Source organism: Umbelopsis ramanniana (genome assembly GCF_025399195.1).
Source record: "Umbelopsis ramanniana AG unplaced genomic scaffold K450scaffold_8, whole genome shotgun sequence".
In the NCBI taxonomy this organism is placed as follows: Eukaryota; Fungi; Mucoromycota; class Umbelopsidomycetes; order Umbelopsidales; family Umbelopsidaceae; genus Umbelopsis; species Umbelopsis ramanniana.
The window spans coordinates 55280-81439 of record NW_026252094.1 but is presented as its reverse complement, the minus strand read 5'-3'; the positions used below and the strand labels follow the sequence as shown (position 1 = coordinate 81439).

The 26160-nt window shown below is 43.1% G+C and overlaps 11 protein-coding genes across 11 annotated transcripts; 4 read left to right on the top strand and 7 right to left on the bottom strand.

The window, feature by feature from the left end:
• The first annotated feature begins 1 nt into the window (after nt 1).
• K450DRAFT_226118 (uncharacterized protein) lies at nt 2–1175 on the top strand. The gene is made up of 3 exons (XM_051586501.1): nt 2–211; nt 304–465; nt 551–1175. Exons 1-3 carry the CDS (start codon nt 73–75, stop codon nt 751–753), a joined length of 504 nt encoding a protein of 167 aa, XP_051447622.1. The 5' UTR covers nt 2–72; the 3' UTR covers nt 754–1175.
• K450DRAFT_226116 (uncharacterized protein) lies at nt 742–2828 on the bottom strand. The gene is made up of 10 exons (XM_051586500.1): nt 2551–2828; nt 2443–2496; nt 2042–2135; nt 1904–1975; nt 1763–1828; nt 1621–1701; nt 1443–1555; nt 1282–1369; nt 1124–1194; nt 742–1059 (listed from the first exon to the last, which is right to left on the bottom strand). The coding sequence occupies exons 1-10, from the start codon at nt 2595–2597 to the stop codon at nt 912–914; spliced, it is 834 nt and encodes a 277-aa protein (XP_051447621.1). The 5' UTR covers nt 2598–2828; the 3' UTR covers nt 742–911.
• Nucleotides 2829–2858: 30 nt separating this feature from the next.
• Nucleotides 2859–4328, bottom strand: K450DRAFT_226108 (uncharacterized protein). The gene is made up of 2 exons (XM_051586499.1): nt 3922–4328; nt 2859–3857 (listed from the first exon to the last, which is right to left on the bottom strand). Exons 1-2 carry the CDS (start codon nt 4205–4207, stop codon nt 3334–3336), a joined length of 810 nt encoding a protein of 269 aa, XP_051447620.1. The 5' UTR covers nt 4208–4328; the 3' UTR covers nt 2859–3333.
• Nucleotide 4329: 1 nt separating this feature from the next.
• K450DRAFT_226104 (uncharacterized protein) lies at nt 4330–5825 on the bottom strand. Its single transcript, XM_051586498.1, has 4 exons — nt 5231–5825; nt 4991–5154; nt 4709–4922; nt 4330–4650 (listed from the first exon to the last, which is right to left on the bottom strand). Exons 1-4 carry the CDS (start codon nt 5706–5708, stop codon nt 4445–4447), a joined length of 1062 nt encoding a protein of 353 aa, XP_051447619.1. The 5' UTR covers nt 5709–5825; the 3' UTR covers nt 4330–4444.
• A 281-nt stretch (nt 5826–6106) lies between these two features.
• Nucleotides 6107–7996, bottom strand: K450DRAFT_226098 (uncharacterized protein). The gene is made up of 5 exons (XM_051586497.1): nt 7899–7996; nt 7758–7811; nt 7585–7686; nt 7450–7513; nt 6107–7389 (listed from the first exon to the last, which is right to left on the bottom strand). Exons 1-5 carry the CDS (start codon nt 7965–7967, stop codon nt 6143–6145), a joined length of 1536 nt encoding a protein of 511 aa, XP_051447618.1. The 5' UTR covers nt 7968–7996; the 3' UTR covers nt 6107–6142.
• A 120-nt stretch (nt 7997–8116) lies between these two features.
• K450DRAFT_226095 (uncharacterized protein) lies at nt 8117–10317 on the top strand. The gene is made up of 5 exons (XM_051586496.1): nt 8117–8476; nt 8537–8799; nt 8886–9134; nt 9205–9231; nt 9297–10317. The coding sequence occupies exons 1-5, from the start codon at nt 8124–8126 to the stop codon at nt 10154–10156; spliced, it is 1752 nt and encodes a 583-aa protein (XP_051447617.1). The 5' UTR covers nt 8117–8123; the 3' UTR covers nt 10157–10317.
• K450DRAFT_226084 (uncharacterized protein) lies at nt 10206–13966 on the bottom strand. Its single transcript, XM_051586495.1, has 15 exons — nt 13651–13966; nt 13427–13579; nt 13218–13358; nt 13038–13130; nt 12871–12978; nt 12688–12803; nt 12525–12619; nt 12031–12464; nt 11849–11967; nt 11691–11789; nt 11437–11626; nt 11297–11372; nt 11107–11201; nt 10499–11038; nt 10206–10432 (listed from the first exon to the last, which is right to left on the bottom strand). Exons 1-15 carry the CDS (start codon nt 13948–13950, stop codon nt 10256–10258), a joined length of 2736 nt encoding a protein of 911 aa, XP_051447616.1. The 5' UTR covers nt 13951–13966; the 3' UTR covers nt 10206–10255.
• Nucleotides 13967–14297: 331 nt separating this feature from the next.
• K450DRAFT_196621 (uncharacterized protein) lies at nt 14298–16508 on the bottom strand (the record flags this gene model as incomplete). The annotated part of the gene is made up of 1 exon (XM_051584528.1): nt 14298–16508. One exon carries the CDS (start codon nt 16506–16508, stop codon nt 14298–14300), a length of 2211 nt encoding a protein of 736 aa, XP_051447615.1.
• A 1723-nt stretch (nt 16509–18231) lies between these two features.
• Nucleotides 18232–20672, top strand: K450DRAFT_268972 (uncharacterized protein; the record flags this gene model as incomplete). The annotated part of the gene is made up of 2 exons (XM_051592903.1): nt 18232–19800; nt 20481–20672. The coding sequence occupies 2 exons, from the start codon at nt 18232–18234 to the stop codon at nt 20670–20672; spliced, it is 1761 nt and encodes a 586-aa protein (XP_051447614.1).
• A 123-nt stretch (nt 20673–20795) lies between these two features.
• Nucleotides 20796–21920, bottom strand: K450DRAFT_268971 (uncharacterized protein; the record flags this gene model as incomplete). Its single annotated transcript, XM_051592902.1, has 4 exons — nt 20796–21090; nt 21152–21382; nt 21462–21651; nt 21719–21920. The coding sequence occupies 4 exons, from the start codon at nt 21918–21920 to the stop codon at nt 20796–20798; spliced, it is 918 nt and encodes a 305-aa protein (XP_051447613.1).
• A 2180-nt stretch (nt 21921–24100) lies between these two features.
• Nucleotides 24101–26037, top strand: K450DRAFT_170528 (uncharacterized protein; the record flags this gene model as incomplete). The annotated part of the gene is made up of 3 exons (XM_051584116.1): nt 24101–24233; nt 24287–24730; nt 24791–26037. The coding sequence occupies 3 exons, from the start codon at nt 24101–24103 to the stop codon at nt 26035–26037; spliced, it is 1824 nt and encodes a 607-aa protein (XP_051447612.1).
• Between the last annotated feature and the right edge of the window lie 123 nt (nt 26038–26160).

Sequence of the window (26160 nt, the reverse complement as noted above, 5' to 3'; positions counted from 1 at the left end):
CTTTTTCCTTTGTAAGCGTTTCTATCGGATTCGCCTATCTTCCTTTTCTTCATATTCCCCTTCCTTTCCAAAATGGCCACCCCTAAACTCAATCCTAACCGTGAACTCGTCGTCGGTCCAGAAGAGCCTCAAGCACCATATCCATTGAAATTGACTGGCACTGTTGTCAAAGGCTTCGGCCGTGGTAGTAAGGAGCTCGGTATTCCAACAGGTAACTGGCGCAGCATAGTTGAATGCTTTTTTTTTACGATTGCTTAAGCAGGATGGATGCCAATACTGATCACCATTCGTTCCCTTCAATAGCCAATCTCTCCAATGATGCTCTCGATACGTTATGCTCAGCATTCGACACTGGTGTTTACTACGGATGGACCTCCATTGGCACTGACAAATCAACTGTTTATCCCATGGTCATGAGTCTCGGCTGGAATCCTTATTACAAGAATGAAAAGCGATCGGCAGTATGTATTGATGGCGAATCTTTTCCAGTTTTTATTTGTACCAACCAATCATTTATGCTGTTTCTGATTACTCGATCATCAACAGGAAGTTCACATTATGCACCAGTTTGAAGAGGACTTTTACGGTACTAGCATCAAGGTCATGATAACAGGTTATGTGCGTGCCGAGCAAAACTATCCTTCGCTGGATGCTCTTATCGAGGATATCAACACCGACATTGAGGTTGCCCGACAATCACTTAAGCGACCAGCTTACGATGCTCTCAAATCCGATCCATTCTTGCAACAATAAGCTATGTCTGGACTTAAAATCACTAATAGAAACAATATAGTAGACGGAGTAGATGGTGTAATGTTATATAGGTTGTAGTTCTTCCTTGAGAAGAAGATAAATTCTCTATTTTCATTTGTTTACGTATGTGGTGTACCGATATCTATGGGGGTTTATATCTATTTTTTGTCATAGGTAGCATTCAGAAGGAACAGACGGCTGAACACCAACAGTCCTCGGGGGATGATTGGATCTTCCTTCAAACTGAGACTGATCCAGTACTGAATCGACTTGCGCAACTGTTCAGGAGGAACGTCAACGGAACGCCTATTAAGGGAAGAAGGGTTAATCAGGGTTGTAGCGAGACAAGTAACTCTGTTTTGCGTCTTACATTCCACGTTCTTCAGCAGCCTGTTCTAATTCAGCCATATCCAACTGATCCACACCTTCTTCCGCAATGTACTATATAGACGAGAGGTGAATGAAAGGTTAGCATCATATCGAGGTTCACAACATCGTATGCGAAGCGAAAAGCTCAATGTTCAATACCTTATCGTCGCGAACAATGTAATCCAAATATTTATCTAGTCGCTTGCGGAGCATTCCGTGCGTACCATAGCTTGGCAAACCCATGAAGCTAGCATGCAAAAACAGATAATTAGGAAATGATATTGCTGTTATGGGTGCCACATTCTTGCAAAATAACGTACCGGCAGTAGGAGGATAGATGCTTACGGTCGATATTGGCCAAGTTAAAGTCCATCTCATATCGCTTAGCCAATCGACAAACATTGGCATGGCTCAAAAAATCAGATACGGATATCTTTGAGAATAATGATCATTAGTTAATCCCATAGTGAGAATGCCTGTATATACTCTAGAACTTACTCCTTCAACTCGTGACGTTGACTCTACGACATTTTTAGACATTTCTAATCTCTTGTTGTACATCTTTTCCCTTTGTTTTTTCTTTATATCATGGTCAGTATTGAGGGTAAGTGACTAGTCAATCATCAGAATAGGTGCATACCATTTGACTGGGTGTCACACATGTGCTTGGGACAAGGCCCGGAGCGAACATAACAACCAAGGGTATCTGTAAATTTTTGAGTCATCAGTAAAGTTTGTTCCGACGTAAATTTATGTTCACATATGTGAAAATGAGGCTTACCGACTCGGCTAGAATGAGGAAAATAGCAGCAAAGGGAATGAGTTTGATCATGTCTTTTTCAGAGAGGTGAATCTACAAACGGTACATCAGAGGAGTCTTCATATGGATTAATGCTTCAATCTGCTCGCAGTAAATTACCAGTTGAAATTCGTCTCTTGTGAGAACATGGCCTTCCTTTGAGACCTTTTCTTTTAGGGATTTAGTGGTTTTGTGGTTGGCCCAGAGTAGTTTGATACCATCTTTGTAGAATGTCATCAACTTTTTAGTTTGCTGGTACAATTTAACGATCTTGGATGGCTCCTTCTCCTTTTTTTCTACATCAGTTTGTTCTTTGGCTGAATTCTCTAGTTGCTTCGCTGTGGACTTGTCAATCGCCTTGTCTGAGCCAAGTTGATCTGCAGTTTCCTGCTTGAATCGGGCAGGGAATTGCGAGAAGTATGCAACTGGTGTGAATTGCGGCCTGGACAGACTGGTGAGTTTACTTATTGCGGTGTGTATCGTACGAATATGATACATACCTGTGAAGTAACTGTAGATCAGATCTCAGAGGTGAGAATGCAGATCGAACGGGCTGTATTCGCACAGGCTGGGTTCTAAAGAGATATTAGGCAATATACACAGTGAAATTAAGAAGAGGGATAACTTACAAGGATCGCAGCGGTACAAGACCCCGTGTTATAGCGATTCTGCTCATGATCAATACGAGCAGAATGATCTCGAGACTACGAAATCTACGAAATGAATTTCAAACTGTGACCGCGAAAATTGCACAGACATTTCAGCCCTTTTACGACAATAAAATATCCATTGATTCGTTAGCCCTGAGGAAGCTTTGTTGATGAAAGGCTTTCTTGACCACAACATGTATTTAATGAAATTGACTCCTTGTAGGTTAATAGCGCCTTGTACTATCTTCCAATATGGCTATTAACAGACAACGAAGAAATAGAGAGCGTGTTTAAAATGATCTTGCAAACACCGCATTGAGTCCTATAGGCGAGTGCATCTAACGAGTAATAGCAACCAAGATATCAAACCAAGTGTATGATTAGAATTTGAGTCAAGCAATGTAAGCTCTGTATTGTGACCATCGGCTGGTGGTATTTGTGACATACTGTCATTACATAGTGAAAATTCTGCGCCTGAACCTCATTAAGCTCGGTTTCAACCTAACCGGGAGTAAAATAGGTATAGCATTACATAGGGTACGTTGATCACATTTCTGGCATTGTCGGATCCAAGTCAGGCAATTTCATATGCATTGAGATATTTAATTCAAATCAGAGAGAGGAGGATCGAGAGTGGAGGGAATATGTGCGAGAGACTGTACATTAATGGAAACATAATACAATAGAAGGGATGAAATGGTATAATACAAATGGCCGGAGGAAGTAGGTTAATGTAACAATGATAACAGGTAGGGTAAGGGTTTAGAACTTCTTAGGGCAGGTGCAGCGTGTTTCCAGTTGCTGGCCCTGAGCAAGCAAAAAGTAGCCTCGCTCCGACTGAAGCAGAGGATCTACTTCCGCCATTGCGCGATATAACAGAGCAGCGTCGACCCAGACGCAGGGATACTCCGATCGGGAGCTATCCATCAGCAACACCTTATTCTGCAGCGGGTTGTAGCCACCAATAGGAGCAAAGCCTGTTTTCGCTTTGAGGCTAGTTTGACCAAGGGCTTTTCTTGAGAAGGAGACAACCATGTGAGACTCAGCACTAGAAGTGGTTTCGGTCAAATGAGACAAGAAAGTGGAATATGCGGTGGATGAAGGTTTATGCTCTGTAACTTGACAGTGGTTCCTTGCCAGGCACGCAAATTCAGTGAATGTGATTCCACGAGTTTGAATTTGGTTGGGAGATGAGCATGCCTGCAGTAAATCCGTAGAGTACCATCTCCAAGCACCTTTCCATGTTCGCTTTGGGTCAATTTCCAATGAATTAAGGACCATTGACACTGCAGATAAAATGGGTCAGTATCAATTTTATTTTTAGTTCGACACTTGCACAATCAAACTTACGTGATGCTTGTCCCCCATGCTGTGGTAATACGTTAGATGAAAAGTTTCCCATCAATCCGAAAAAGCCTTCCGCCGTACCGTGGTCCATGGCTTCTCTAAAGTACTCCTTTCCTTGTGTACAGGCAAATGGGATGATGGGAGGTGGCAAAGCCGTACGAGTCATGGCCGGTGAATAGGGAAAGGAATGTGTTGCATTGGAAGATCTGCCTGATATAACAGCTTCAGTAGCAAAGGAACGTAGTTGTTTGTATGAAAACTTGAGAGAGCGAGCTGCGACGGTGGCCATGTTGAAGAGAAGGAAGGGAAGACAAGGTTTCTAGTTTCTAATGGGTCGAAGGTTTTTTATCAGATCTAATTTTTTCAAATGCTTATCAGATTTTTTGAAATCACACTTTCCGACCACCAATCAAAGTTTTCGAATCTAGACTGCGGCGGCACTTCGGTAATGTCGCAAATTTTTTATTTTACGCTCCGTAAACAATCTGATAGTATTTGTGAAAGAACAGCAGCTGTTCTACCTGTATTATGGAGTGATGTTGGGAAATGTACCAGCATGGTCAACTTGAAAAGTGCCATTCAAAAGTCCCGTTATAAAATCTGCGTAGTAATTAACGCCTTGAAGCATCTCTGCCTTGGATACCACTTCGTGATCGGTATGAGCCGTTGTGATTGATCCAACTCCGATGAGAAACCGGTAGTTTTTGCCGGTCCAGCTTGCCAGGTCAGTGCCTAGAATCAAATTAGGGAGAAAACTCAAAAATCCACATAGAAAATAAGATGAATTTACCATAGGGCATAACCTTCTCTGGCATCCAGTTTTTGATCACGTCAAACTTGATAGGATTGCTCATAGAAGCATTTCGGATGATAGACATGTGAGGTATCTTGTCAAAAGCCGCAGTTAGCTCCTCTAACACCAAGCTGGCATTGGCAGCGTTTCTCACATTGATAGTGCCGATGGCATTGTCAGGAACTTGATTTGGCACTAGGCCACCTTGAATCTGGTAGAACGTCAGATATATGGGGTTTCCTCATCACGGTATAGCGCAAGTCCGCATAAGTTACATACCTTGTCTAAAGAAATGGTGGTATTGACCCAAAAGCTATTTGCTGAGAACTTCTTCTGCACCACCTCGTTATAAGCTGCAACAAGCTGTACAATTGCGTTGCGGCCAAGTTGCGGCACAGACGAATGGGCAGATTTACCAGTTGAGTTTAAATACACCGTGAAGCCTGGGATAGACAGGCAGAAATTATGTGTTAGGGATTATTAAACCGTCCAATGTACATGCTGCATGGTACGACTTACCTCCTTTGTGTCCAGTTGCTTGGAAAGATTCTGTAGGTTCGCCTGTAATAGACCAGATAGGCGTGATGTTGAGGGAATTTGCTGCTCTGATGCCATCAGCGTACTCTTCCTCGCCTACATCCCACAAGATACCGACGTCTCCTTCTTTAATCTTGTTTTCTTTTCGCAGCCTTTCTAACGCAAACAGTTGTACTGCAATTTGACCCTTTGCGTCGTTAGCACCGCGACCGTACACGTTCTCGTCGTCGTCAGAGGGAGGGTAATATGGAGGCACGGTGTCTGTATGAGAGTTGATCAAGAGCCTTGTGGTGCGATTTGAGCCCAAGTAGGCATAAATATTCTCACGGCGAATATTAGGATCTAGCGTAGGGTTATGGACTGCCTGAAGCTCAACCGTCCAGTTCAGACTGCGTAAATGATTAGCCACAAAGTCAGTCATGTTTGTTTCGCGGCCTGAAGTTGAATCGATGGCCAGCATGGCTCGATGAAAAGCGAATAGGTCAGGGTTTTGCAGTGACACATTCGTGGCTCGTTGTTCGATAGGGAGGCAGTGCACAGGTAACAACCACGTAATAACGAGAGCCTTGCATATTTCTACCCACATAATGTTTTGGAGCCGCAAGTGGAGTAATGGAGATACTGGTTATTTCGCATGTACCGAGTATTTATAATTTCTCACAAAAGTTAAAAAATCAAAAGGGTTTACTTGCGGCTAACGTCTTATTTCTGCTAGTTGCATCATCGTGTTTCGCAAACTCTGCTGAAATCTGGTAACCTATATCAAGAAATGGTCGAATGTGGTAAGATGCGTGCGAGCCGCAGATTAAACTAAAACGTTTGATAAAACAATCCAGGGATAACAAAATCACGAAGAGAATATGCCTTCTTAATTTTTTTTTTATTAGATAGGTATTACTGTTGGTGATATTGAGGTGGTTGACTTGACGGACGTGCTTGATCCCGAAGGCTACCTGAAGACATATGTCGATGATGTGATGTAGTTGAGTTCGTCGTACTATCATCTGGCGGGATCTGGTATGGCTGGGCAGGAGGTGGCATGCTCCAGAAAGGGGGCGCTGAAGATCCTGAATAACCAGGCGTTGACTGCTGGTTAGGTATTTCTTTTAAACGTTCACGTTCAGCTAGCTCTCGCTTTTCCTCTTCCGCTGATAAGACAGTGTAAGTCTGCTGGTGAGTAGGAAATCGAAATCCACCTGCGCCTATCCGTTCCTGCTGTCGAGCTCTATATTCTAAGTACGGACGCTGCGTATGCCCTTGTCTTTGAGATATTTGACGATACAGCTGATTATAGTTTGAAGTATGGTCCGATGAGAAATGAGAATGAACAGGGCTTGTGGCCACATTAGGAAGTTGGTACACTTGACCGTGGGCTTGGTGTGGGGTCAAGAACTCCGTGTCTTCGGGCAATTCAACAGGATGCTCTGGTGCAGAGGGAATAGGTGTTGCCAAATTGCTTTCTTGATAGGATGGTGGTAAATCGGCCACACTTGGATGGGTCGGCAGTGGCGGTGCGGATTGGCGGGATCGTGATGGACGGGTAGGTAGCGGCGGTGGGTGGTGCTCCGTCGCAGGAGAATCCACAAAATAATTGCTATCAAAGTCTTCAGATGATTGGTGACTATGCATACTGGCTGCTGTTGAACGTCTTTGGAAATCAAAAGAGGAGTGCCGGTCAGGAAGGTCCATAGTAGGGCGTTCGTCCTGTTCCATCGGCCGCCATCCATCAATCGCTGCAAGAGCATCTTCAAGGATAGTACTCGTTTGTTCGTGACCTGTGTAGGGTTGACGGGGTTGACCGTAAGGTGTAGGTTCAATTGAAATCTGATCAACAAGATATTTGCCAAATCCTGCTATCATGGCAAGTTTCTCGGCATATTCCGTTAAAGCGTTGAAGCGCACATAGAAGGCCTCTCGTACCGCAAATCGCTTATAATCCGCTAAATCTTGCTCTTGAGCACGACATTCTTGTTCAAGAGAAGCAAATTCTTTCGTCATCTCGGTGCTTTTACCCTTGCTACTAGACCGGTGACTTCCACTCTGTTTTGACTCGATATGTCGCTTCCTGTCTCTTGTAACCGTCAAATCGAGTTCTTTCTCACGGATGATTTTGAGTCGTTGTCGATAACTCTGAATCCCAGCTACAACGTTAACCAAAGTTAGCTGTGAACCTAAATCTCGTCATACCCATTCGTTCCTACCTGCAAGGTCGCTTTCGATAGAATTTTGCTTTTTCAGCAGCGTAGATAGAGAACCGAGCACGTCCTAAGAAAATATGAAACTCCTATCATCAAAAAAAAAAATCATTTCTCTTATCAACCAACATGAACTAATACCTTCATATCTTCTCCTTCGTCCTTTGACCAAGTCTCCATGCTGGTAATAGCTTGTGACTCCTCGTAGGATAGCGCTTTCAAGTTGGAGAGCACCATACGCTCCTGGAGAATGGTCAAACTTCAGTTTATTCAACAGTTTGTAAAGGGGGGTAAAGTGAGAATTGTAAACATACCTTGAAGATCCAGAAAGAGATATTTCTGGAGTCTTCTTTCACCATGGGATTGTTCTGTTACAAAAAAGTGAAATGGCGGGTGCTTAGTTTCAACTAGCAGGTCTCGAGTATGCTACAGAACCCAAGCCAAATTAACTTTACCCTTGCTATCTGACCTTGCAAGTCGGACGAGAGCTTGTTTATTGAAGTCTGTAAATCTTTGAATGCCATTATGCTTTCAGTCGAAACCTGCTTGTTTGTTTCACGGCGGAAGAGACCAGTAAAATCCCCTTTTTGGTGGGTATATTGAAACACCGCACAGACTGAATTTACTGCAAGCAAAAAGTAAGCTTGAGTGGACCGAGCGACATGAGCGACATGACCGACATGACTATGTTACGCCGTTTGTCCACCATGACGAAATCATTGACAGATCTACCTATCAATCCAGCGAGACTCACATCCTCGCTTCCACATGATATTATGACTCCTTTGGACGTGGAAGCCTCCGAGAAAGTCTTACGAATCTCGAGACCAGTCCACAATGCTGTCTTCAGCTACGTGAATCCCGAAAAGGCTCCAGATCCTCAGTTACTAAGCGTTTCACCAGCCGCACTGAATGAAATTGACCTGACAATGGAGGAAACAAAGACAAGCGAATATCTCAATGTGTTCTCGGGAAACCAGCTTCTACCTGATACTCATCCTTGGTCTTTATGTTATGCCGGCCATCAATTTGGGTGAGCAACTTGCTACAACATTTAATGAATGTATCCTTTGGCTAAATTCGACTTCTATAGCTATTTTGCTGGGCAATTAGGAGATGGCAGAGCTATATCTTTATTCGAAACTGAAAACAAAAAAGGCGAACGTTGGGAGTTGCAATTGAAGGGGGCTGGCCGTACACCTTACTCTCGGTTTGCCGATGGCTATGCCGTTTTACGTTCATCAATTCGAGAATTCCTCGGATCTGAACATATGGCTGCATTAGGTGTACCGACCTCCAGAGCCCTCAATCTTATCCTGACCGACCGTGAAGTATACCGAGAGGATGCGCCTTCAGGTGAGTAAATTCAGGCTTTGCAGTAGTAAGACTATTGTGTGTTAATGATGTCATGTAATTAATTTTACATAATGCGTTTTTCATAGATGTGCCACAACCAGAGCAAGGCGCTATAGTCACTCGAATGGCGCCATCATGGCTGCGCTTCGGTAATTTCGAGATTTTCAACGCGCGTGGGGACAGAGCCAATGTCAAGAAACTTGCAGACTATGTGCTTAAGGAAGTGGTGAAAATTGATCAAAAGTCCACGGAAAACAAGGGTAACCGTTATGAAAACCTGTTGCGGCAAGTAGCGAAGTCAACAGCCGACATGGTTGCCGGCTGGCAAAGCTTAGGTAAGGATAGTTTGCAGAACAGCGATACTATCTGCTACATACCAATTGGACGCTAAACAAAAATTACTAGGGTTCAATCATGGCGTTATGAACACCGGTAAGAGAATAGATTATGCCTGTCTAGCTGCGTATTCAAACTACTTGGACTGACCATCTTTCTAGACAACATGTCCATATTAGGGTTGACAATAGACTACGGTCCATACCAGTTTATGGATTACTACGATCATCAGTACATTTGCAATCATTCTGACACTTCAGGAAGATACGCTTTCTCTCAGCAGCCTACTATTTGCATGTGGAATGTTTGGAAGCTTGGAAGCACTATGACGGAGTTAATGGGTGCAGGAGACGAAATTGACGAAATCGATATTACGACACTGGATGATACTGAACGACGTGAAAAATACAAAAAAGCTGGAGCCGACATCAATGAAAAGATTGCCGGAGAAGAGCTTGGAGAATACTTTATGGAAAGTTATACCGAAAAGATGCGCGCCAAGCTCGGATTATCGACAGAAGACAGCTCCGATATGGAGACTGTGATAGGCCCCCTGCTGCATTGGATGGGTGAATATCGAGTCGACTATCACAAGTTCTTCCGATCGCTTTCAGATTACCAAATAACGGAGGAAGGCGAAGAAAAGGACGCAGATAAGGCTGTTGATAGGCTCAAAATTGTTTCTGGCCTACAAAGAGAAGAAAAGGCTAAGGAGGCCTTGCGACCATGGCTATCCATATACAGACACCGCGTCTTGCTATCCAAGCTAGACAACGAAAGCCGTAAAGAGCAAATGGACAAGGTGAACCCTCGGTTTATACTACGCAATTGGATTGCACAGCAAGTATGCAGCGCATTCGATAATAAGCCGGAGGATGAGGCGAAATCTATGCTGGATAGCTGTCTCCATGCTAGTATCAACCCTTATGAATCCAAATACGACGATGAACAAATAGAAAAATGGATAGAGCAGGATGTGCCTCAATGGGGACGTGATCTTAAATGTTCATGTAGTTCTTAAATTTTTTAAAACAAGGTGTTTTTATATATATAACTTTTTGTCTATAGTATCAATTATGTCTTCCATATTGATATCTGCTCCAAACGAGCAGCATAAAAATTATTTTACAAGGAAGTTGACCAGCTTTCCACCCTTTGCCATAATAACTCTGTGCACGTTCTTGCCTGCCAACCACTTGTCACTCTGGGGCGATTGCTTTGCAAACTCCTCTACTTTGCTTTGATCCTGAGCTAAATCCGCAGGGATATTGACAGTGTATCTGGTCTTGCCATTAATCTAATAGCAGGCGTGAATATTTAGCATGTCAGCGTAATTGAGGGGTCAACAGTGGCTTCTACTTACTTGAACAACACATTTCAATTCATCAGCTACCAAAGCTCTCTGATCCAATGACGGCCAGCGTTGTGAAAATACACTACTTTGCTTTGTATGATCTCCTCCTAATGCTTCCCAACTTTCTTCTGCAATATTTGGCGCCATAGGAGCCACCATCTTCACCAAACTTTCCACGGCGTGTCTGTAAGTAGGTGTGGCAGGACTGATAGCGCTGGAGCTAATGAAATTGGACAGCTTGATCAAATCTGCAATGGCGGTGTTAAATCCAAACGATGTGGAGAGAGCGTCTGTCACTTGCTGAATGGTATTATGTGTGAATCGGTAGACCTTCTTTTCTTCGTTATTCATTGTGCTCATATCTATGGTGTCAGCTTCAAAAACGTGTGGAGCTTCATTGCCAGCACTGACAGCTAGCTTGTGTAATTTCGCCAACCATCGTTGCATACCAACAATGCTAACATCGTCCCACTCCAAAGCCTCGGACGGAGGTGCTTTGTAAAGTATATGAAGTCTAGTTGGGTCCACGCCATGGTTTTCCGTTATCGCCTGTGAGATAATTAATCAGTAAGGTTACGGTGGACAGGTGATAGAGCGTTACTGATACTGGCACATACTGTAGGGTCGACTCCATTGTATTTACTCTTGGACATCTTCTCATAGGACATTAGCGGCGTCTCTCCACTACTAATGATCTTGGGATTCTTAGGGTCTGTATTCGGCATAGAGTGTCAGTCATAAAATGGCACGTAAAAGCTATCGCCTTGCGCATATGTGCAAAAATCCAATGTCGATTAAATACATTACCTGATGAATCGACTTCCTCTGGCTTTAGGAAGCGCTGACTAACCGGATCCTTGAACGTTTTGCCCTGAACCATGCCCTGTATTGAGGAGTAAGCTAACTGAAGGTCTGAATGTTTGCGCTACATTTCTTTGAGTCTTTACCTGTGTTAACAGAACTTTGAAGGGCTCTCCTCTGTTGCCACTGGCTTCTGGTTTTTCCGCATAAAATCCTTGTTTCAGTAGGAACTTTGAGAAAAAGCGAGAGTACAGCAAATGCAAAATGGCATGCTCAACACCACCGATGTACACATCAACAGGTAGTCTCTCAGTAGCCTTGTCATGATCGAACGGACTAAATGAACGAACAGAATCAATCGCCTGTATGTGGTTGGTGCTTTTCAATGGTTTCTACTTACAGGTTCTGGTTATGAGGATCGACGTATCGCATGTAGTACCATGAAGAATCGACAAAAGTATCCATGGTATCCGTATCACGCTTGGCCGGTCCATTACATCTACACTCGCATTAGATAAGCGATACAAGTGCAAGCTAAACAAATTTTTCAAGCCTTACTTTGGACATTTGCAGTTCACCCAGTCTTCTACTTTTTGTAATGGTGATCCCCCTTTTCCTTCTAATGCGATATCGAGAGGGAGGTGAACTGGAAGGTCTGCCTCAGGCACTGGTACCACCTATTGCCAAATATGAGCTACTGACCGATCAAATCATCAGCATGGTTGCAAAAATGGACTCACTTTGCAGCTTGGACAATGTATGATTGGAATAGGAGCTCCCCAATAGCGTTGTCGAGACAAGAGCCAATCTCTCAGGCGGTATTGAACAGCCGACTCACCAAAGTTGTTCTCCTTTGCGTCGGCGACCACAGCAGCCATAGCTTCATTAGATCTCATACCTTGGTATTTTCCAGAGGCAGCATTCAAAACACCGTTTCCTAAAAACGGCTCTGAACGATCGCTTACAGCTCCTTCTTCTTGCACCAAAGGATCAACAACAAATTTGATCTCATCCACAATGTTATTGGCCTTGGCAAATTCCCAATCCCGCTTATCGTGAGCTGGAACAGCCATAACAGCACCTGTACCGTAATCTGAGATGACGTACGGAGCAACGTAGATGGGTAATTGCTCGCTGGTCAGCGGGTGTTGAGCATACAAGCCAGTGAAGACACCTATCGAGCAGTTAGTAAAATGCCTGAATGGTTGCTTAAAATCAATGTAATTATACCAACCTTGCTTGTTATTTTCAGCTTCATCCATGTTTTGTACTTTCTTCAAACTTTCGACAAAGTCTGTAACCTTCCCTGAGTGCTCCTTTGGTAAATATCTGTAGAGAGTCTCTTGGTGAGCAAAATCTACGTAGCTGTACGTTAGGAAAAAGATAGAATATCTTACTCTGAATTTATCAGTGGATGTTCAGGAGCCAAGGTCAAATACTGTACACCAAGAAGCGTATCAGGTCTGCTGGTGAACACTTCGACATGCTTTAGAGTTTCTGGCACATTGGCATCCTGTCCATTGGAATATGATCAGAAAGCTGAACAGTTACTTCATCATTCTGGAAGCAGTCGTCCTTACCACTTGGAATTTGAAGTTTGCTCCAGTTGATTTACCAATCCAGTTATGTTGCATCTGCTTTACACGGTCCGGCCAGTGCTCGAGCACTTTAAGATCTTCAAGCAATGGCTGGAATTTATCACGTTAGATGCTGAGAGCAAAGTGAAAACTCTCATCATAATGCATACCTCTGCAAAATCTGTAATCTTGAAAAACCATTGCTTCAGCTTCTTTCTCTCCACCAATGCTCCAGAGCGCCACGACTTTCCTTCGGCATCGACCTACCACAGATGATTGAAATCACATTAGAATAATCTCAATGAAGAAAGATGAGAGAATTCGATGCATAAGTAGAAATAATAGTTTACCTGTTCGTTAGCCAAAACTGTTTGATCTACGGGATCCCAATTGACCGTCGCCTCCTTCTGGTATGCCAATCCTGCTTTATGAAATTGCAAGAAAAAGTATTGTGTCCACTTGTAGTATTCGGGATCGCATGTCGCCAATTCCTATAGCGTTAAAGGGATTTAGTTAAACACTACATGCGAGGCTCGTTGACCACGTTGATAGTCCATACCCTAGACCAATCCATGTCTAACGACAATCTCTTCATTTGGCGCTTCATGGTTGTGATATTGTCTTTGGTCCACTTTGCCGGATGAATATTTCTCTCAATTGCAGCATTTTCGGCTGGCAAACCAAAAGCATCCCATCCCATGGGGTGTATCACCTGCGAAAGTCGAACGGTGTTAGTAACTGTTTGATCGCTGGTTGCAAGGGCCGAAAGGTTAAATCAATTACATCGTATCCTGCCATCTTTCTAAACCTGCTGACAGTATCGCTAATGGTGTATACTCGAACATGGCCCATGTGCAGTATGCCACTTGGGTATGGGAACATGGACAAGACGTAAAAGCTCTTTCCGGTTGTCATTGGTGGGGTAGGCGCGGATTCCGCCCAGCGTTTCTGCCATTTCTTCTCGATGTCGCCGAAGTTTAGTCCACCGACTGTGCGTTTAGACTGAGAAGTTGCGTAGTGTCGAGCATAATATGGCTTGTGTACACTGGAGCGTGTTACTTGCCTCAGCATTGCCAACTGCATGGTGAAAGTTGACAGCACTGACAAAATAACCAGGCCCTGAATTCTTAAATTTCAAGAAATTGTGACTGGTAGAAACCCAAAAGTCCACCGAGTGGACAAAGTGGTTCATCCAAGCTGACCGAACTGCTGAAATGCAATATGCCGTGGGGACTGAATTTTGGAAAAACTTTTACTGGTTGAAATGATTGTTTACAGTATCTTTGTGGTTATAAATGAGCCCGTTTTGTGAAGTTAGCTTATTTTTACGAATGGTTTGCAAACGTTAAGAGTGGCAAAGATATCATGGTATGTAGTAGTATATATCATTAGATAGAGTTGTGCCATCTCAGTGGCTACTTTAAGCTAGATTAAGCCATTTTTTCTTCATCCACTGGCGATGGTAGACCGCACTGGTTCGTCTCCAAGTATCTGTGGTCAGCATAGTCTCTCCTAAACTCAGTACCATAATTTGGTACCTCCAGAAGTGCGTGAGCGGCATGGATATTGAGCATATGAGGGTCATGTTCTCTCAAATAAGATAATATTTTTGTTTCAGCTCTCAATGCTGCTTCAGTAATCGGTATGAACATGCTGTTCGAAGCAAACCTTGGTGGAGCTGCTAGGGGACCTGGTATGCTTCGGTTGAGCTCGACCACCTTGCTTCCAAACCAGATGATAACTTTTTCAAAAGTAATATTGTATTGACATCCCGTCAGTTGCTCCGGTGGTGACATGGCCGTATAATATGCAGAGTAACCAATAGCATCATTAAGATAAAGTTTACAGAACATGTTGAGAATGACAATACATGGGTCCCAATCTTGATGGCCGAAAAGATACTCTGACCATAGTTTCAAAGCTTCTCCATGATTTCCAGGGTCACAAAAAGCTGCTCGAGCTGCAAGTTGAGGATGGGTATCGGTGCATATTTGGGCAAGAGCGACTAGTTTCCAAAGCTGGTTTTTCCACACTGTCTCCGCTTCCTTCCTAAACCTCCTGATTGTATCGCAGGAATCGTGCGACATAGCAGCACATGCCTTTAAGACGGTGCTATTTGGGTGGAGGCCGGACTGATAGTAATTTTTCAGCTCAGACATGTATAAGCTGCAGTTCATTGCATGGTTGCTAAGTTCCATTGTCCAACCTATCGCCCACTCGACTACCCTAAGGTGTGGCCAAGAGTTGCCAGCTACCTCAAGTCTATCCTTTTCGTGTTGTAACACATTGGTGACTTTGGCCGCGGCATCGTAGACGTCAGAAAGCTTGGTTCCAATATAGACGTTAGAGCCTAGCCTACGAGGAATTCGATACTTAATCCTTGAACTCGACAGATATCCGCTTGTCACCAAGGATTCGACCATGAGGTTTGTAAGCCAGAGTTTCTCTTCGCGACTCATGTGGTTACTAACACTGGCAGCTCCAAACATACCATTCAATTCAGCTATCTTCCTACGAGCAGATAAAGCCTTTCTACTGAAGCCATAGCTGATATCTTTAGAATCAATTGAATCGCACCATTCTGCAAGTAATAGCGCAAATACGCTAGTCACTATACTTGCTGTAGGTGCCCAGCTCCAAGGAGCTAGTAGCTGTAAGGAGAACAGCCACCAAACCCACGATCCGAATGATAATGCTGCCGCCAAATAAGTTCCTGCCCATCTCTTGAGATAGAAACGGTACCAGTCTGTATCAATCGCTATTTCGTTCCGCCCATTGAGTATTTCGCTTTGCAAGGAATTGTTATGGATGATAATGTTGCCGGCAGGTGTCAGAGTGTAGCGCCATACATCCGAGTATGATCCATCCTCTCTACCGCGGTAATAAACTGCACCATCAGCAATACCAACAACGATAATATCCAGTGGGGCATAGCATTCCCCGATGGCAACAACAGCAAAGGTCAGCAAAAGTATCCCTAACCATCCAAGAAAAACGATGCGACATGTCATCATACCAATCACCATGAACACAATAGCCGTCGAAGATAATCTCAAGACCCGAGCAATCAGACCAGCATATTCTCGCATCCCTGGTGGTCGGTTTTCTAGTTCGTTATCAGTCACGTTACAAAGCACTTCTTGGTCTCCAGAGAATATTTTGGATGCTGCATGAATGCCATTAATTCCCGCCACACCTATGGGGAGTAAGCCAATCGATAACGCTGAATCGTTGGCGAAGTCTTGATTTCCTCCAAAAGCTGCACCAATGCTCAATAGAAGGGTCTGTCCTGGGATTTGGTTAATAATTGCAGCTGCAGCTTGGCTAATTTCATCAATCCCCATACGGCATTCAGCTAAGACTCCAGGCAAAGTTGCCAAAATCAGAAGAGCGATTCCAAATGGATTTTCCATTGCACTGACAAAAGATATTGTCAGCAGACCATTGTGTAGAATGTTTGAAAAAATTGGGTTTGATACGGAACTGTGCTTTTTCTGCAACTCTTCTCTGAAGTGATCTATGCTATCTTCAACGCGCATCAATGGCGTTGTAGGCGCATTCCTGATCTCACCTTCTTGAGCTTCGAAGGCAACCATAATGACCTTACTAAAATTCTTCTGGTCATCTACTGATACGTGCATTTGGCTACTCGGTAGAAGTTCGTATGAGATATTTAAAATAGTCTCATTAGGCGACGTGGGACTATTATATCCGCTAGTTTCAGCTCTGAATAAAAAATGTGGTCGTTAGTTATGGGCATCGTACTTTGAGTCGCATAGAGGCATTGCGGTAGTTAGCTTTACCTACAAAGGTCACCGCACATACACATTGCGTTGGTATTGTAAGTTCTCTCGCTATCACAGGAAGTTCTATCAAATTATCCACTGTTGAGCGTTCTAGCTTTGAGAGAGAAGTTGATAAAAGGACAAGCGGATGGCTACTCACTATTTTGATGATTTCAATTTCTTGATCCGATCACATTGGTTACACCCGCAGTACCGAATCTAAATAAACGTCATGTGAATAAGCACTGGAGTCCAAGAACAAAGCAATCAGTAAATGTTGTAAAACGGAAGACATTCATGGAGTTTGCAATTTTGGATACTATCGAGCCAGTAGTTAGCTGTGACATTGTGAAACAATCAATTGGTAGTCAGTTGCTCTTATAAAGTAGCGTACTGGGTGGTACTCATCCGAATAAGATGAACTACGCTGCTTGTGACTTTATAGAATCGTTATTGGTTGACTGTACTGCTGAGCCTATGATGGTCGTAGTGGTAGGCTAAGCATTTACACATATGCAAATAAGGCCATAACTCCGCTGGACCTACCTCATATCTCCTCCAGCTACCCTGTTAGTTATTATAAGTGGGATCAGTCTATATCTCATTAACTTTGGCAAGTAAATTACATCCGGTAACGAAATTCCTAGGATATGTCTAGTAAACCGCTATAGCAATTAGGTTCTTCACATCAGATATGTCCAATGATCTCTTCTAAAGAGCTATATCATCATTTGCAGCAATGAGCTTGACGATATAGTTGCCACTTTATAAAGACGTGGTCATGAACCCATGTATTTGAACGTTTTATTATTTAGTATAAGCTTTCCATCATATCTTAACTGCAAGGTCCCTAGCCGTAACGTACAAATATATATTTACAGTAAATTCATTGATGTAGATAGTTCATTCAATCACTACTTTTCAGCATAACCAAGGGACGACTGACCATTGGGAAAGAAATCAAAATCAGAAGCAAAGATATTTCATTTCACTAATACCTTGCAATATGTTAATTTTCAGCACCCGAGTTTCAATCCAATGGTCACAAGTGTTCGCAAGCTTGAAGTCTCCTTTCGAGTGTATCATCGACATCTATGCAACGAACGGCCATTCTCGCAAGTCAGTTCGAACGCAAAGATTGAATGTCAAGAGTTAGCATTTTAGTGGCGCTACGAACTGGTGAGTTTGGCTTGTCTTCACCGCCATCGATATTTTCATTCGTTACTCTTCATAAGACTGATAAGATTTTGATACTGGCGTCCCAACTGAAGGCATTGCTGACTGATTCCTGAGCATGAAAGTAAGATATCTCATTGCTCGTGTGAACCGTTTCCCTGTCATTTACAAACTGGATAGTTGCTGGAAGTTAACTTTGAATCTCGATGGTGTCTGCGTATCAGAATTCCCGCAGCAACTCATTATTCAGGATGCGCTAACATGGCGTCCAATCAAGTAAGGTGCAACCCAAATTTCTGTATGAAGTCAAAACTTTGTATTCTGGTATAAATGCGACTGATCTCCAAAGACCCTGAAACACTCTAAAATTACAAAAATGGAGATTCTACATGCGCGTTGTCTAATGGAACATAATATCAACGGTGTGTACGATACGCGTGCACTACCCACAAATGCATTTATGAAAGGTTTTATAGAACGCACTAATGTTCAAGAACGCTTGCAACAATACAGATGCGATAAAGCAGCCATTTGCCGGGAACTGTACTTCAAAGATACCTTTGTGAAAATGCTGTTGGCTATATCTAAACTGCATGTGTCTATCGTGAAATGTCGTCAAATATTAAAGACAATGATTGTAGATAACCCAGACATATCTAATGTTCACGGTCTAGCCCTGTGCCATATGATGCTGGAGCAAGGTAAACATTTCCCTGGAAAGAAGACTTGGCGCAGCTTTGGCTTTCGCGATCGCTTCACGATGTGTTTAGCATCTCCAATGTGCTGGACCGGAAAACTTTGTATGCACGATGGGCGACGTCTGGAGATGATTCTTGTAGGTCACGCTATCAACATTTTAAACCATCCTCGCTATCCCGTGAAGGTCCGGTATCGTCCACCTAAGGGTCATAATGATGATGAAAGATGGGATGAAACTTGTGGAATGCCGAAAGCAGACTGGGCGGTTGCAAAGTACGCCAAAATACTGCTTCATGGTTTGCGAAAGCTGATGAAATCTGTACTTGTAGAGGAAGATACAGCTTTTGAAAACGTCCTTGAATTGTTCAGATTTAACTGTGCAGAAGCTATAGCCCAGCATACTCCCTCATCTGCTTTGGCCTGGATTCGCCTGTACGCATCTTGCATATTGGAATGCACACTCTCTTCTGGCTCCTACTATCTACTGGACCTTGCAGATAAATGCAAAAACTGCAAAGACTGTGAATTGATCTCGCGCAGTCATCAAGCTTTATTAGGTAAAGTGGAATACGAAGACTTGCTAAGCACTTCTCCGCTTACTTCGCGCGATGACATTCTCAAATTATCGAGCGAGTGTAACACTGATCTAGAGAACTTCAAAGCAACATTAATTCAACCAAAAAGCACTCCTTTCTTGAGCCATCTGGGAGTAGCGGATCAAGAACTAAAATGCGGCGATATAAGGGATATTCTCAAGGCGGCAACGTTGTTAGCGTCATATCGTTTTCTTGCAGACGGTCGATCGCCGCCCAATGTCTTTGTTGGAGCTACTTTTTACGACCCCCATTCTATGTATTCAAAGTTTCATCCAGGTACTCGCCGATATGCAACCAGTACTTACAAGTTCAAAAGGAATATCAAAAGCGCAATACTGCTTGCCGGAGATAAGGATTTGATAAATCTTAGGGTAGACGAGAGTATTTTCATATTTGCGGTGGATCGACAAGATGTGGATGGCAAAAATCAAGAATTGAAAGCATCGCAAGAGCTACAAGCATCGGATATTGTCATGGATGGAAAGGAAATGGCTGAGTTACTCAAGTGCATTCAGGTAGAAGGCGGATCGGCTACGTATAGCAAGAATAATTTTGGAGCGTTTCAAAGTGCTAAATTCACGGGAGCTCAAAAACTGTGCATTCCTCCTTCAGCTGAAGATTTGTTACAAGCTGGAGTGTACACATCGATATCTAGAGAAAATGATGACGAAATAGGGGTATGCAATGTAATAGAGCAGGCGATACTAATGAAAGGCAGAACCTCTACGAGACACCAAAGGAATGCGTTACACATTCGAAAAGCGACACGGACAAGTGCAGATATATATCGATGCTGTGAGGGGCACATCAAACTTACCTCACGGATAGCCACAGGTGTGAGAATAGGATAATGTAACATGGAATGTAATAGAGAATCAAAGAGTAATAAACATACATGAGTTTTCCGCCAGCCAAAACTTGAGCCAAACCTTCAGGTGATAGACGAGATGATTTGAATGTGATACCTGCTTTAGCACTTTAAGATGGAAGTTCGTTTATACATTAAGAGCTCGGTAAGCACATTTCTCTTTTCTATTCCACTAACATCAGGTAAATAACGCTGAATGCTTGTAGAAGAGTTTGCTTAGTCTCGTTTCATTAGAATCTCCGGAAGGAGACCAATTTCCACGGTAGTCTCTATAAACATCCACTTCCACATTGAAGCACCAAGAATAGCAATATATCAAGCGATTCTGATTTGTGCTTGCCAGGCTTGACTTCAGGACGGATTTTTGGGCGATTTTCTTTTATTTCGATCATTTCAAATGCTATTTTTCTCGCAGTATTTTAACGACGAAACCTCCTGCAATATCTCGCATACCTTTAAAGCAGCGGCTTATATGACGTGGGTTTAAAGTATGAAGTTAGCTCTTGGGAAAATACCTCTTATAGCGGTGCTGGTGGCAGTTTTTTCCGACTACTGAAAGTGCTCACTTCCGGCATGGGTGGAAGCTCATATCTAAGATGCGCTGTCAACCGTCAATATCAACGTCTTCAACACAATGAAAGCACACTACGAGCCGTCCTCTTCAACAGCAGCTTTCAGTGAACCCAAATTCGCTTTCACAACAGAACAGTAGTTGTTTATTAAAAATTTCAGAGGAAACGGCCAAACTGACGCCTCTGTAGGTATCAAGAGTCTGCATCAAATGGGTGGACATAAGCACCCTCTTTAGATCAAAGCTTTCTTGATAGCTGCAAATGCGGCATCTTGATATTGCTGTATATCTGGGTCCGTTCGTCGGTCCTGGCTGAAGCATCCGTGATCCATACCAATAGCATTAATATGCTCACAAGGAACACCAGATGCTTTCAATTTTTGTACGTACTCAACGCCTTCTTCCAACAACGGGTCCATCGAGCAAGTCATCACAAAGGCAGGAGGAAGATCGTGCAAGTCAGCTTTCAATGGTGACGCCAGCGGATTTATTTCGTCTTCGGGACCATTAATGTATCCATCCTTCATGCTGTGGTAAGTTCAGTTAGATTTTGCAACACATGCTTTTCTTGCTCCAGTATACTACTTACTAGTTCATAAAATCCATAACGAGAAGGTCACTGGGATCTGATTGCTTATGTGGTCCGTTTGCGGTAAAATCACAAGCAGGGTATATGAGACACTGGAACTTGGGTCTGGGTGCTTGACGATCTCTGCACATAATGGATACTACAGTGGCAAGATTTCCGCCTGCAGAGTCTCCAGCAACGGCTACACGCTCTGCGTCGATGCCGTACTTGTCTGGATTGCTTTGAACGTGACTAAGACAACCAAACGTCAGACGCAAGTCCCAACTGAAGCTATTACAAGTAAGGGAGGTGAAACCACAGCGAAACTTACTGAAAGGCGGCATAACAATCATTTGGTCCAGCTGGAAACTTGGCTTCGGGAGCTAAACGGTATTCCACGGAGATGACAACAGCTCCAGTTTGAACGCACATTTGTCGACAAATACTATCGTGGGACTGGATATTGCCCAAAACCCAGCCTCCACCATGATAGAAGACAACCGCTGGAAATGGACCAGTACCTGCATCAATAGCAATGATTTAGGAACAGGGTAAGCGTGTTTAGGCTGATGATCTGAATCAAAATACCTTCTGGTGTGTAAATGCGGATAGGAATATCGGACGCTGGGCCTTTGAAAGAGGAATCTTCAATTTTGGCAGGAATATCAATGGGCTCAGGCTGAGCCATCATTGTTTTTGCCACCATTACTCCAAGAGCTTGCCGGAAATCCGGGATACTCAATGCCAATAGCGCATTGAACTGCTCCTTGGGTAACGATTTTAGAGACATTTTAGGTATGAAAGTGGTGATAGACCGATCTAAATGAAAATTTTTGATTTATATATAACTGTTAGGCTACTCTTTAGTTTCATCAGCCTCTCATAGAACGTTTCTCATCAGTTTCTCCCACCGGATTTAAGGATAAACTATTTTTCACTATCCACAAAATTTTTCCCTTCCAATTTAAGAGCAATTTCTTCTATGTAAGCTATCTGTCTGACCATGAAAGGTGACAGTCAAAACCTTAATAGGACATCGACGATACTGTATAATGATGCATCAAACAATATTGATACCATGTCGAAGGGTTATTAACATAGTCTATGGAGTGCGTCTGGTTATTCAGACTCCAATACTAACCTCATAGCGTTTGATAACTATACACTTAGTTGAATGCGCGTAACCTTTCTCACTCAATGTTTGAGACTTCCACGCCACAGTCACACGAAGGCTTGCCCCTCGCGCTACTATGACCCCGCATATTTTCGGTATGTCGTTGCAGCCTGCAGAATATATAATATGAACCACCTGATTGGGATCAAATTAATTGGTTGTATATCTCGGAATGAGCTATCACCCGAACAGAACAGCCAGTACGAAGTTACATTTTCGAGATCATGACAAAGCCTTGTAAGTAGAAAAAGACGTCTTCTGCTAGCTGCCTGCATAATCTGTGAGCCTTTAATTCGGGTCGTTTTCTATTGCCTGGGTGCAGACGAATGCAAACTACGTTGACTGTAGAGTGATTTTGACAAGACTTGGAAAGATCCTGGTGTCTTTCACGAACTATGCTCCCTTTCCAGGACATGCTGCACAGCGCACCGCTGCTGCTGCAACAAACTTCATATAGTCTCACGATAGCAGTGCTGTTACAAAGCATTCCAAAAAGAAATTATCCAGTGAATCAGATGCCTCTTGTAAGCGTTCTTCGAAGTACAATTCAAGCCGAAAGATCCGACGATGTCTGAGACCTACTCGAGCCGACTTTGTCATGCAGTGCATCGCGAGTAGTTGCGGACATGGTGGCACCACTTCTCCATTGAAGTACAGCCTCACAGAGTCCGGTGATGAATATTATCTGTCAACCAGCCAATCACGGCATATATGGGACAAAAGAAATGTTAGAAGCAAAGCTTCACAGACGCAACATATCAGGGTGTAATTTTCGAGTATTCGAGATAAATATTCATAACGAAATCATAGTAGGCCAGGAAGAATTCTGACGAGAGGCTGTCGAGTTAAAAAACAAGGACAGTAGTCCAAAGTTTGATGCTACTGAATCAATAGTTGACATGTTCCAATTTAATCATATATTTATTAAGCAGTGTCCGCTAGAACCATCTGAAATCGCCAGTTTTTTTTTATAAACCCGATAGCTTAGTCTGCTACATTCATAGCTATGAACGCTGTGCCATTAAATGATGAAGCGTAAGACTTATTCAACCTACCTTTTCCAGTCTAATCATTTAATGTATTTACTCTTGCAAGAAAGGGGGATTTTCTACTATTCCATTCCATTCCATTCCATTCTCTACACAATACAATTTTTCATTCATATCATAATTTGCTTTGCCAGCTATCGACTTTTAGCATAACTCAGGACATTGTCACCTCGACATGTGGAATCCTTAAAGGTATGTCCGTTTATCCTGGTGGTATATTTTGAAATCGAGAAGGCGGTGCAGCCATATGCCTATCGACTCGGCAATATTATCTACCGCCTGGCAAATCGGGCCCATCTTCTCCACTCCACCACTTAAGGTACAGCTAGTAAGAATCCAAGGCAAGTGTTGGCGTTTGCACAAAATATAGGTCCATGTGATGGACTTGGCATATCAAGTAAATGAAGTGAACTTAAGAGCTTACAATACAATGATCCTCAATGTTATGCTTAGAAGTAAGCTCGAATGCATGTTGGCCTAATCGGGTAAGTGCATTGTACGGCACAAAATGGGTCTTTCAGATCGACTTTGACTTAGATTTTGAGAGACATTGTGCCAACATAGTACATCATAAGAAAGCAATAAAGCGCTACTGCAATATAATAAGATTTTTTTAAGGCATAAGAAAGATATGCGCACAGTGTAAATGTATTTGGATTGCGTTGACTTCCATGCAAAGGTAAAATTTTGAACCAAAGCCCAATTTCGTTTTATCTGTTGCCTCTTTCTCTTTCTCATTTCTTTATTATGAAAAGTCATAGCGAAGACATCACAGAATCTCCTCTTGGACTAAAGAACACTCCCGAGAATGCCACACCTATTGAGCTGGAGGTCAAAGGCACTATACCTTCGTGGCTCTGTGGAGTCATGTACAGAGCAGGTAGGCAAAAAGCCAAGGTTCGTATGAAAAGAGCGCAAGTATATTAATAAAAGGATTTCAAGGCGCAGGAACTTTCAACATCCCTTTGCAAGACGGTAGCACTTTCCACATCAAGCATCCCTTTGATGGCCTGGCCATGCTGCACAGGTTCGAAATCAACGGCGTCCAAAACTCGGTCTCTTACTGCTCTCGACATACGTCAAACGGCGTGAAACGTCGAATCATGGAAAAAGATCCCACATTACTGACATTTGGTCCTGATCCTTGCAAAACTATCTTTGGTCGTATGCAGTCCGTTTTCCATCATATAAGCCGTATGAAAAAGAATGCAGATGATATGGAGGAAGACCCAGAGTTTGACATGGTGAATGTAACCATCACACCCAACTTTCCAATCGGTAAAACTCTTGAGGAGAAGACTGGAGTTTTACCTGGAGAGGCTGTTGTTGTGAAGCGTGATGCCAATACGTTGCAGTTGGTAGACAGCAAAACTCTTGGTATGTATGGCTTTATTTGTTACCGAGATGAGCATCTTCATTAACATTTCATTTCCTCAGAGCCATTAAAGATGTTCACTTACGGTCATGTCGACAAGAGCATCAAAGGGCAGCTTTGCGCATCTCATCATCAATACGACGAAGAGACGGATGAATTTGTAAATTTCATGGTGACCTTAGGACCTTTCCCATCGTTTCAAAGCTTTACAATAGGGCCATACTTACCGAAAATGTCTATCGGAACACAAGAGGTGATGGCAGTCCTTCATGAGCCAGTATGGAGACACCTAGGGGCATGGAAAACAATGGAGCCGTTGAAGCCTTCTTACATACACTCCTTCAGTATGACCAAGCGATATATCATCATACCTAATTTTCCTTACTACTACAGTTTTGGAGGTTTGTCGGCCTTGTACTACTCCAATGCTTACCAGACTTTCCATTGGGAGGAAAATCGCCATACGCTTTTCCATGTCATTGATCGTAACTCTGGGCGACATATTGCAACCTACGAAGCTGAGCCTTGCTTTGCTTTTCACACTGCCAACGCTTGGGATGAAGACATACCTACCTTTGACGGTAAAACCGAGACTGTGATCTACTTCGATATGAGTGTATACGAAAACACTGATATTGTCGACGCCAGCTTCGAGTTTGGAAAAGGTGTTGACTTTTTTGATGCCGAGAAGGTCAAGCCTGCTCCATTCGTCATCAAGAAAAAGGCGTTTGGTAAGGCCAACAACAAGATTGCACCTTCTCAAGTCCGCAGATATCGTTTGTCAAACGTCCCAGTTGTAAATGAATCGAACCGTGTCAACACAGGTTTATTTGGAATCAGCACAGACTTCAACTCTCGCAAAGTCGCATCTTACGAGGTTCTTGGCTATGACCTCGAGCTTCCCCGTTTTAACCAAAAATATGCGCTCAAGCCCTATCGCTACCTGTGGGGGGTGTGTCAAAGTAAACATGCTCCGTCGTATGCATCGGGTGCAGTGGTCAACGGCATCATCAAGCTTGATCTAAATAATCCAAAGGCCCAAAGCTCGACGGCTCTTTATTGGGATGAACCTGGTTGCTCTTGTGCAGAACCGATCTTTGTGCCGTCTGACCATGGAAAGGCAGAAGATGATGGTGTTGTTATTAGTGTCGTGAACGCGAGTCTTCCGGAAGGAGATAGTTGTTTCCTGCTCATATTGAACGCTGCTACTCTGGAGGAACTAGCGCGTACTACCATGGGCCAATGGCATACCATGACTATTCACGGAAGCTTTGTTGATCAAGCTGGTCGAGGTATAGCTGTGAACTAATTTGTACACCGCACCAATATGCATATATATATATTATGTTAAAGTATTATGAATCGATGAAAAAAAAAAAAAAAGATTGTAATGAGAGAAGAGGAAGATACCATCAGTGATATAAATAAAATC

What these genes read in the sequence shown, in the direction of transcription:
- K450DRAFT_226118 (XM_051586501.1), top strand. Translation starts at nt 73, where the DNA reads ATGGCCACCCCTAAACTCAATCCTAACCGTGAACTCGTCGTCGGTCCA. An exon ending in GGAGCTCGGTATTCCAACAG is followed by an intron (nt 212 to 303) that starts GTAACTGGCGCA and finishes TCCCTTCAATAG; the next exon opens with CCAATCTCTCCAATGATGCT. An exon ending in TGAAAAGCGATCGGCAGTAT is followed by an intron (nt 466 to 550) that starts GTATTGATGGCG and finishes ATCAACAGGAAG; the next exon opens with TTCACATTATGCACCAGTTT.
- K450DRAFT_226104 (XM_051586498.1), bottom strand. Translation starts at nt 5,708, where the DNA reads ATGCTGGCCATCGATTCAACTTCAGGCCGCGAAACAAACATGACTGAC. An exon ending in AGCAACTGGACACAAAGGAG is followed by an intron (nt 5,155 to 5,230) that starts GTAAGTCGTACC and finishes TGTCTATCCCAG; the next exon opens with GCTTCACGGTGTATTTAAAC. An exon ending in CCACCATTTCTTTAGACAAG is followed by an intron (nt 4,923 to 4,990) that starts GTATGTAACTTA and finishes ACGTTCTACCAG; the next exon opens with ATTCAAGGTGGCCTAGTGCC.
- K450DRAFT_226108 (XM_051586499.1), bottom strand. Translation starts at nt 4,207, where the DNA reads ATGGCCACCGTCGCAGCTCGCTCTCTCAAGTTTTCATACAAACAACTA. An exon ending in GCATGGGGGACAAGCATCAC is followed by an intron (nt 3,858 to 3,921) that starts GTAAGTTTGATT and finishes TTTTATCTGCAG; the next exon opens with TGTCAATGGTCCTTAATTCA.
- K450DRAFT_226116 (XM_051586500.1), bottom strand. Translation starts at nt 2,597, where the DNA reads ATGAGCAGAATCGCTATAACACGGGGTCTTGTACCGCTGCGATCCTT. An exon ending in CTTGTACCGCTGCGATCCTT is followed by an intron (nt 2,497 to 2,550) that starts GTAAGTTATCCC and finishes ATATCTCTTTAG; the next exon opens with AACCCAGCCTGTGCGAATAC. An exon ending in GCTGCTGAAGAACGTGGAAT is followed by an intron (nt 1,060 to 1,123) that starts GTAAGACGCAAA and finishes TTCCCTTAATAG; the next exon opens with GCGTTCCGTTGACGTTCCTC.
- K450DRAFT_226098 (XM_051586497.1), bottom strand. Translation starts at nt 7,967, where the DNA reads ATGGCATTCAAAGATTTACAGACTTCAATAAACAAGCTCTCGTCCGAC. An exon ending in TGCAAGGTCAGATAGCAAGG is followed by an intron (nt 7,812 to 7,898) that starts GTAAAGTTAATT and finishes TTTTTGTAACAG; the next exon opens with AACAATCCCATGGTGAAAGA. An exon ending in TATCGAAAGCGACCTTGCAG is followed by an intron (nt 7,390 to 7,449) that starts GTAGGAACGAAT and finishes TTAACGTTGTAG; the next exon opens with CTGGGATTCAGAGTTATCGA.
- K450DRAFT_226095 (XM_051586496.1), top strand. Translation starts at nt 8,124, where the DNA reads ATGACTATGTTACGCCGTTTGTCCACCATGACGAAATCATTGACAGAT. An exon ending in TATGCCGGCCATCAATTTGG is followed by an intron (nt 8,477 to 8,536) that starts GTGAGCAACTTG and finishes CGACTTCTATAG; the next exon opens with CTATTTTGCTGGGCAATTAG. An exon ending in CCGAGAGGATGCGCCTTCAG is followed by an intron (nt 8,800 to 8,885) that starts GTGAGTAAATTC and finishes CGTTTTTCATAG; the next exon opens with ATGTGCCACAACCAGAGCAA.
- K450DRAFT_226084 (XM_051586495.1), bottom strand. Translation starts at nt 13,950, where the DNA reads ATGCAGTTGGCAATGCTGAGGCAAGTAACACGCTCCAGTGTACACAAG. An exon ending in TACATTGTCCAAGCTGCAAA is followed by an intron (nt 11,968 to 12,030) that starts GTGAGTCCATTT and finishes ATTTGGCAATAG; the next exon opens with GTGGTACCAGTGCCTGAGGC. An exon ending in GATCCTCATAACCAGAACCT is followed by an intron (nt 11,627 to 11,690) that starts GTAAGTAGAAAC and finishes TCGTTCATTTAG; the next exon opens with TCCGTTCGATCATGACAAGG.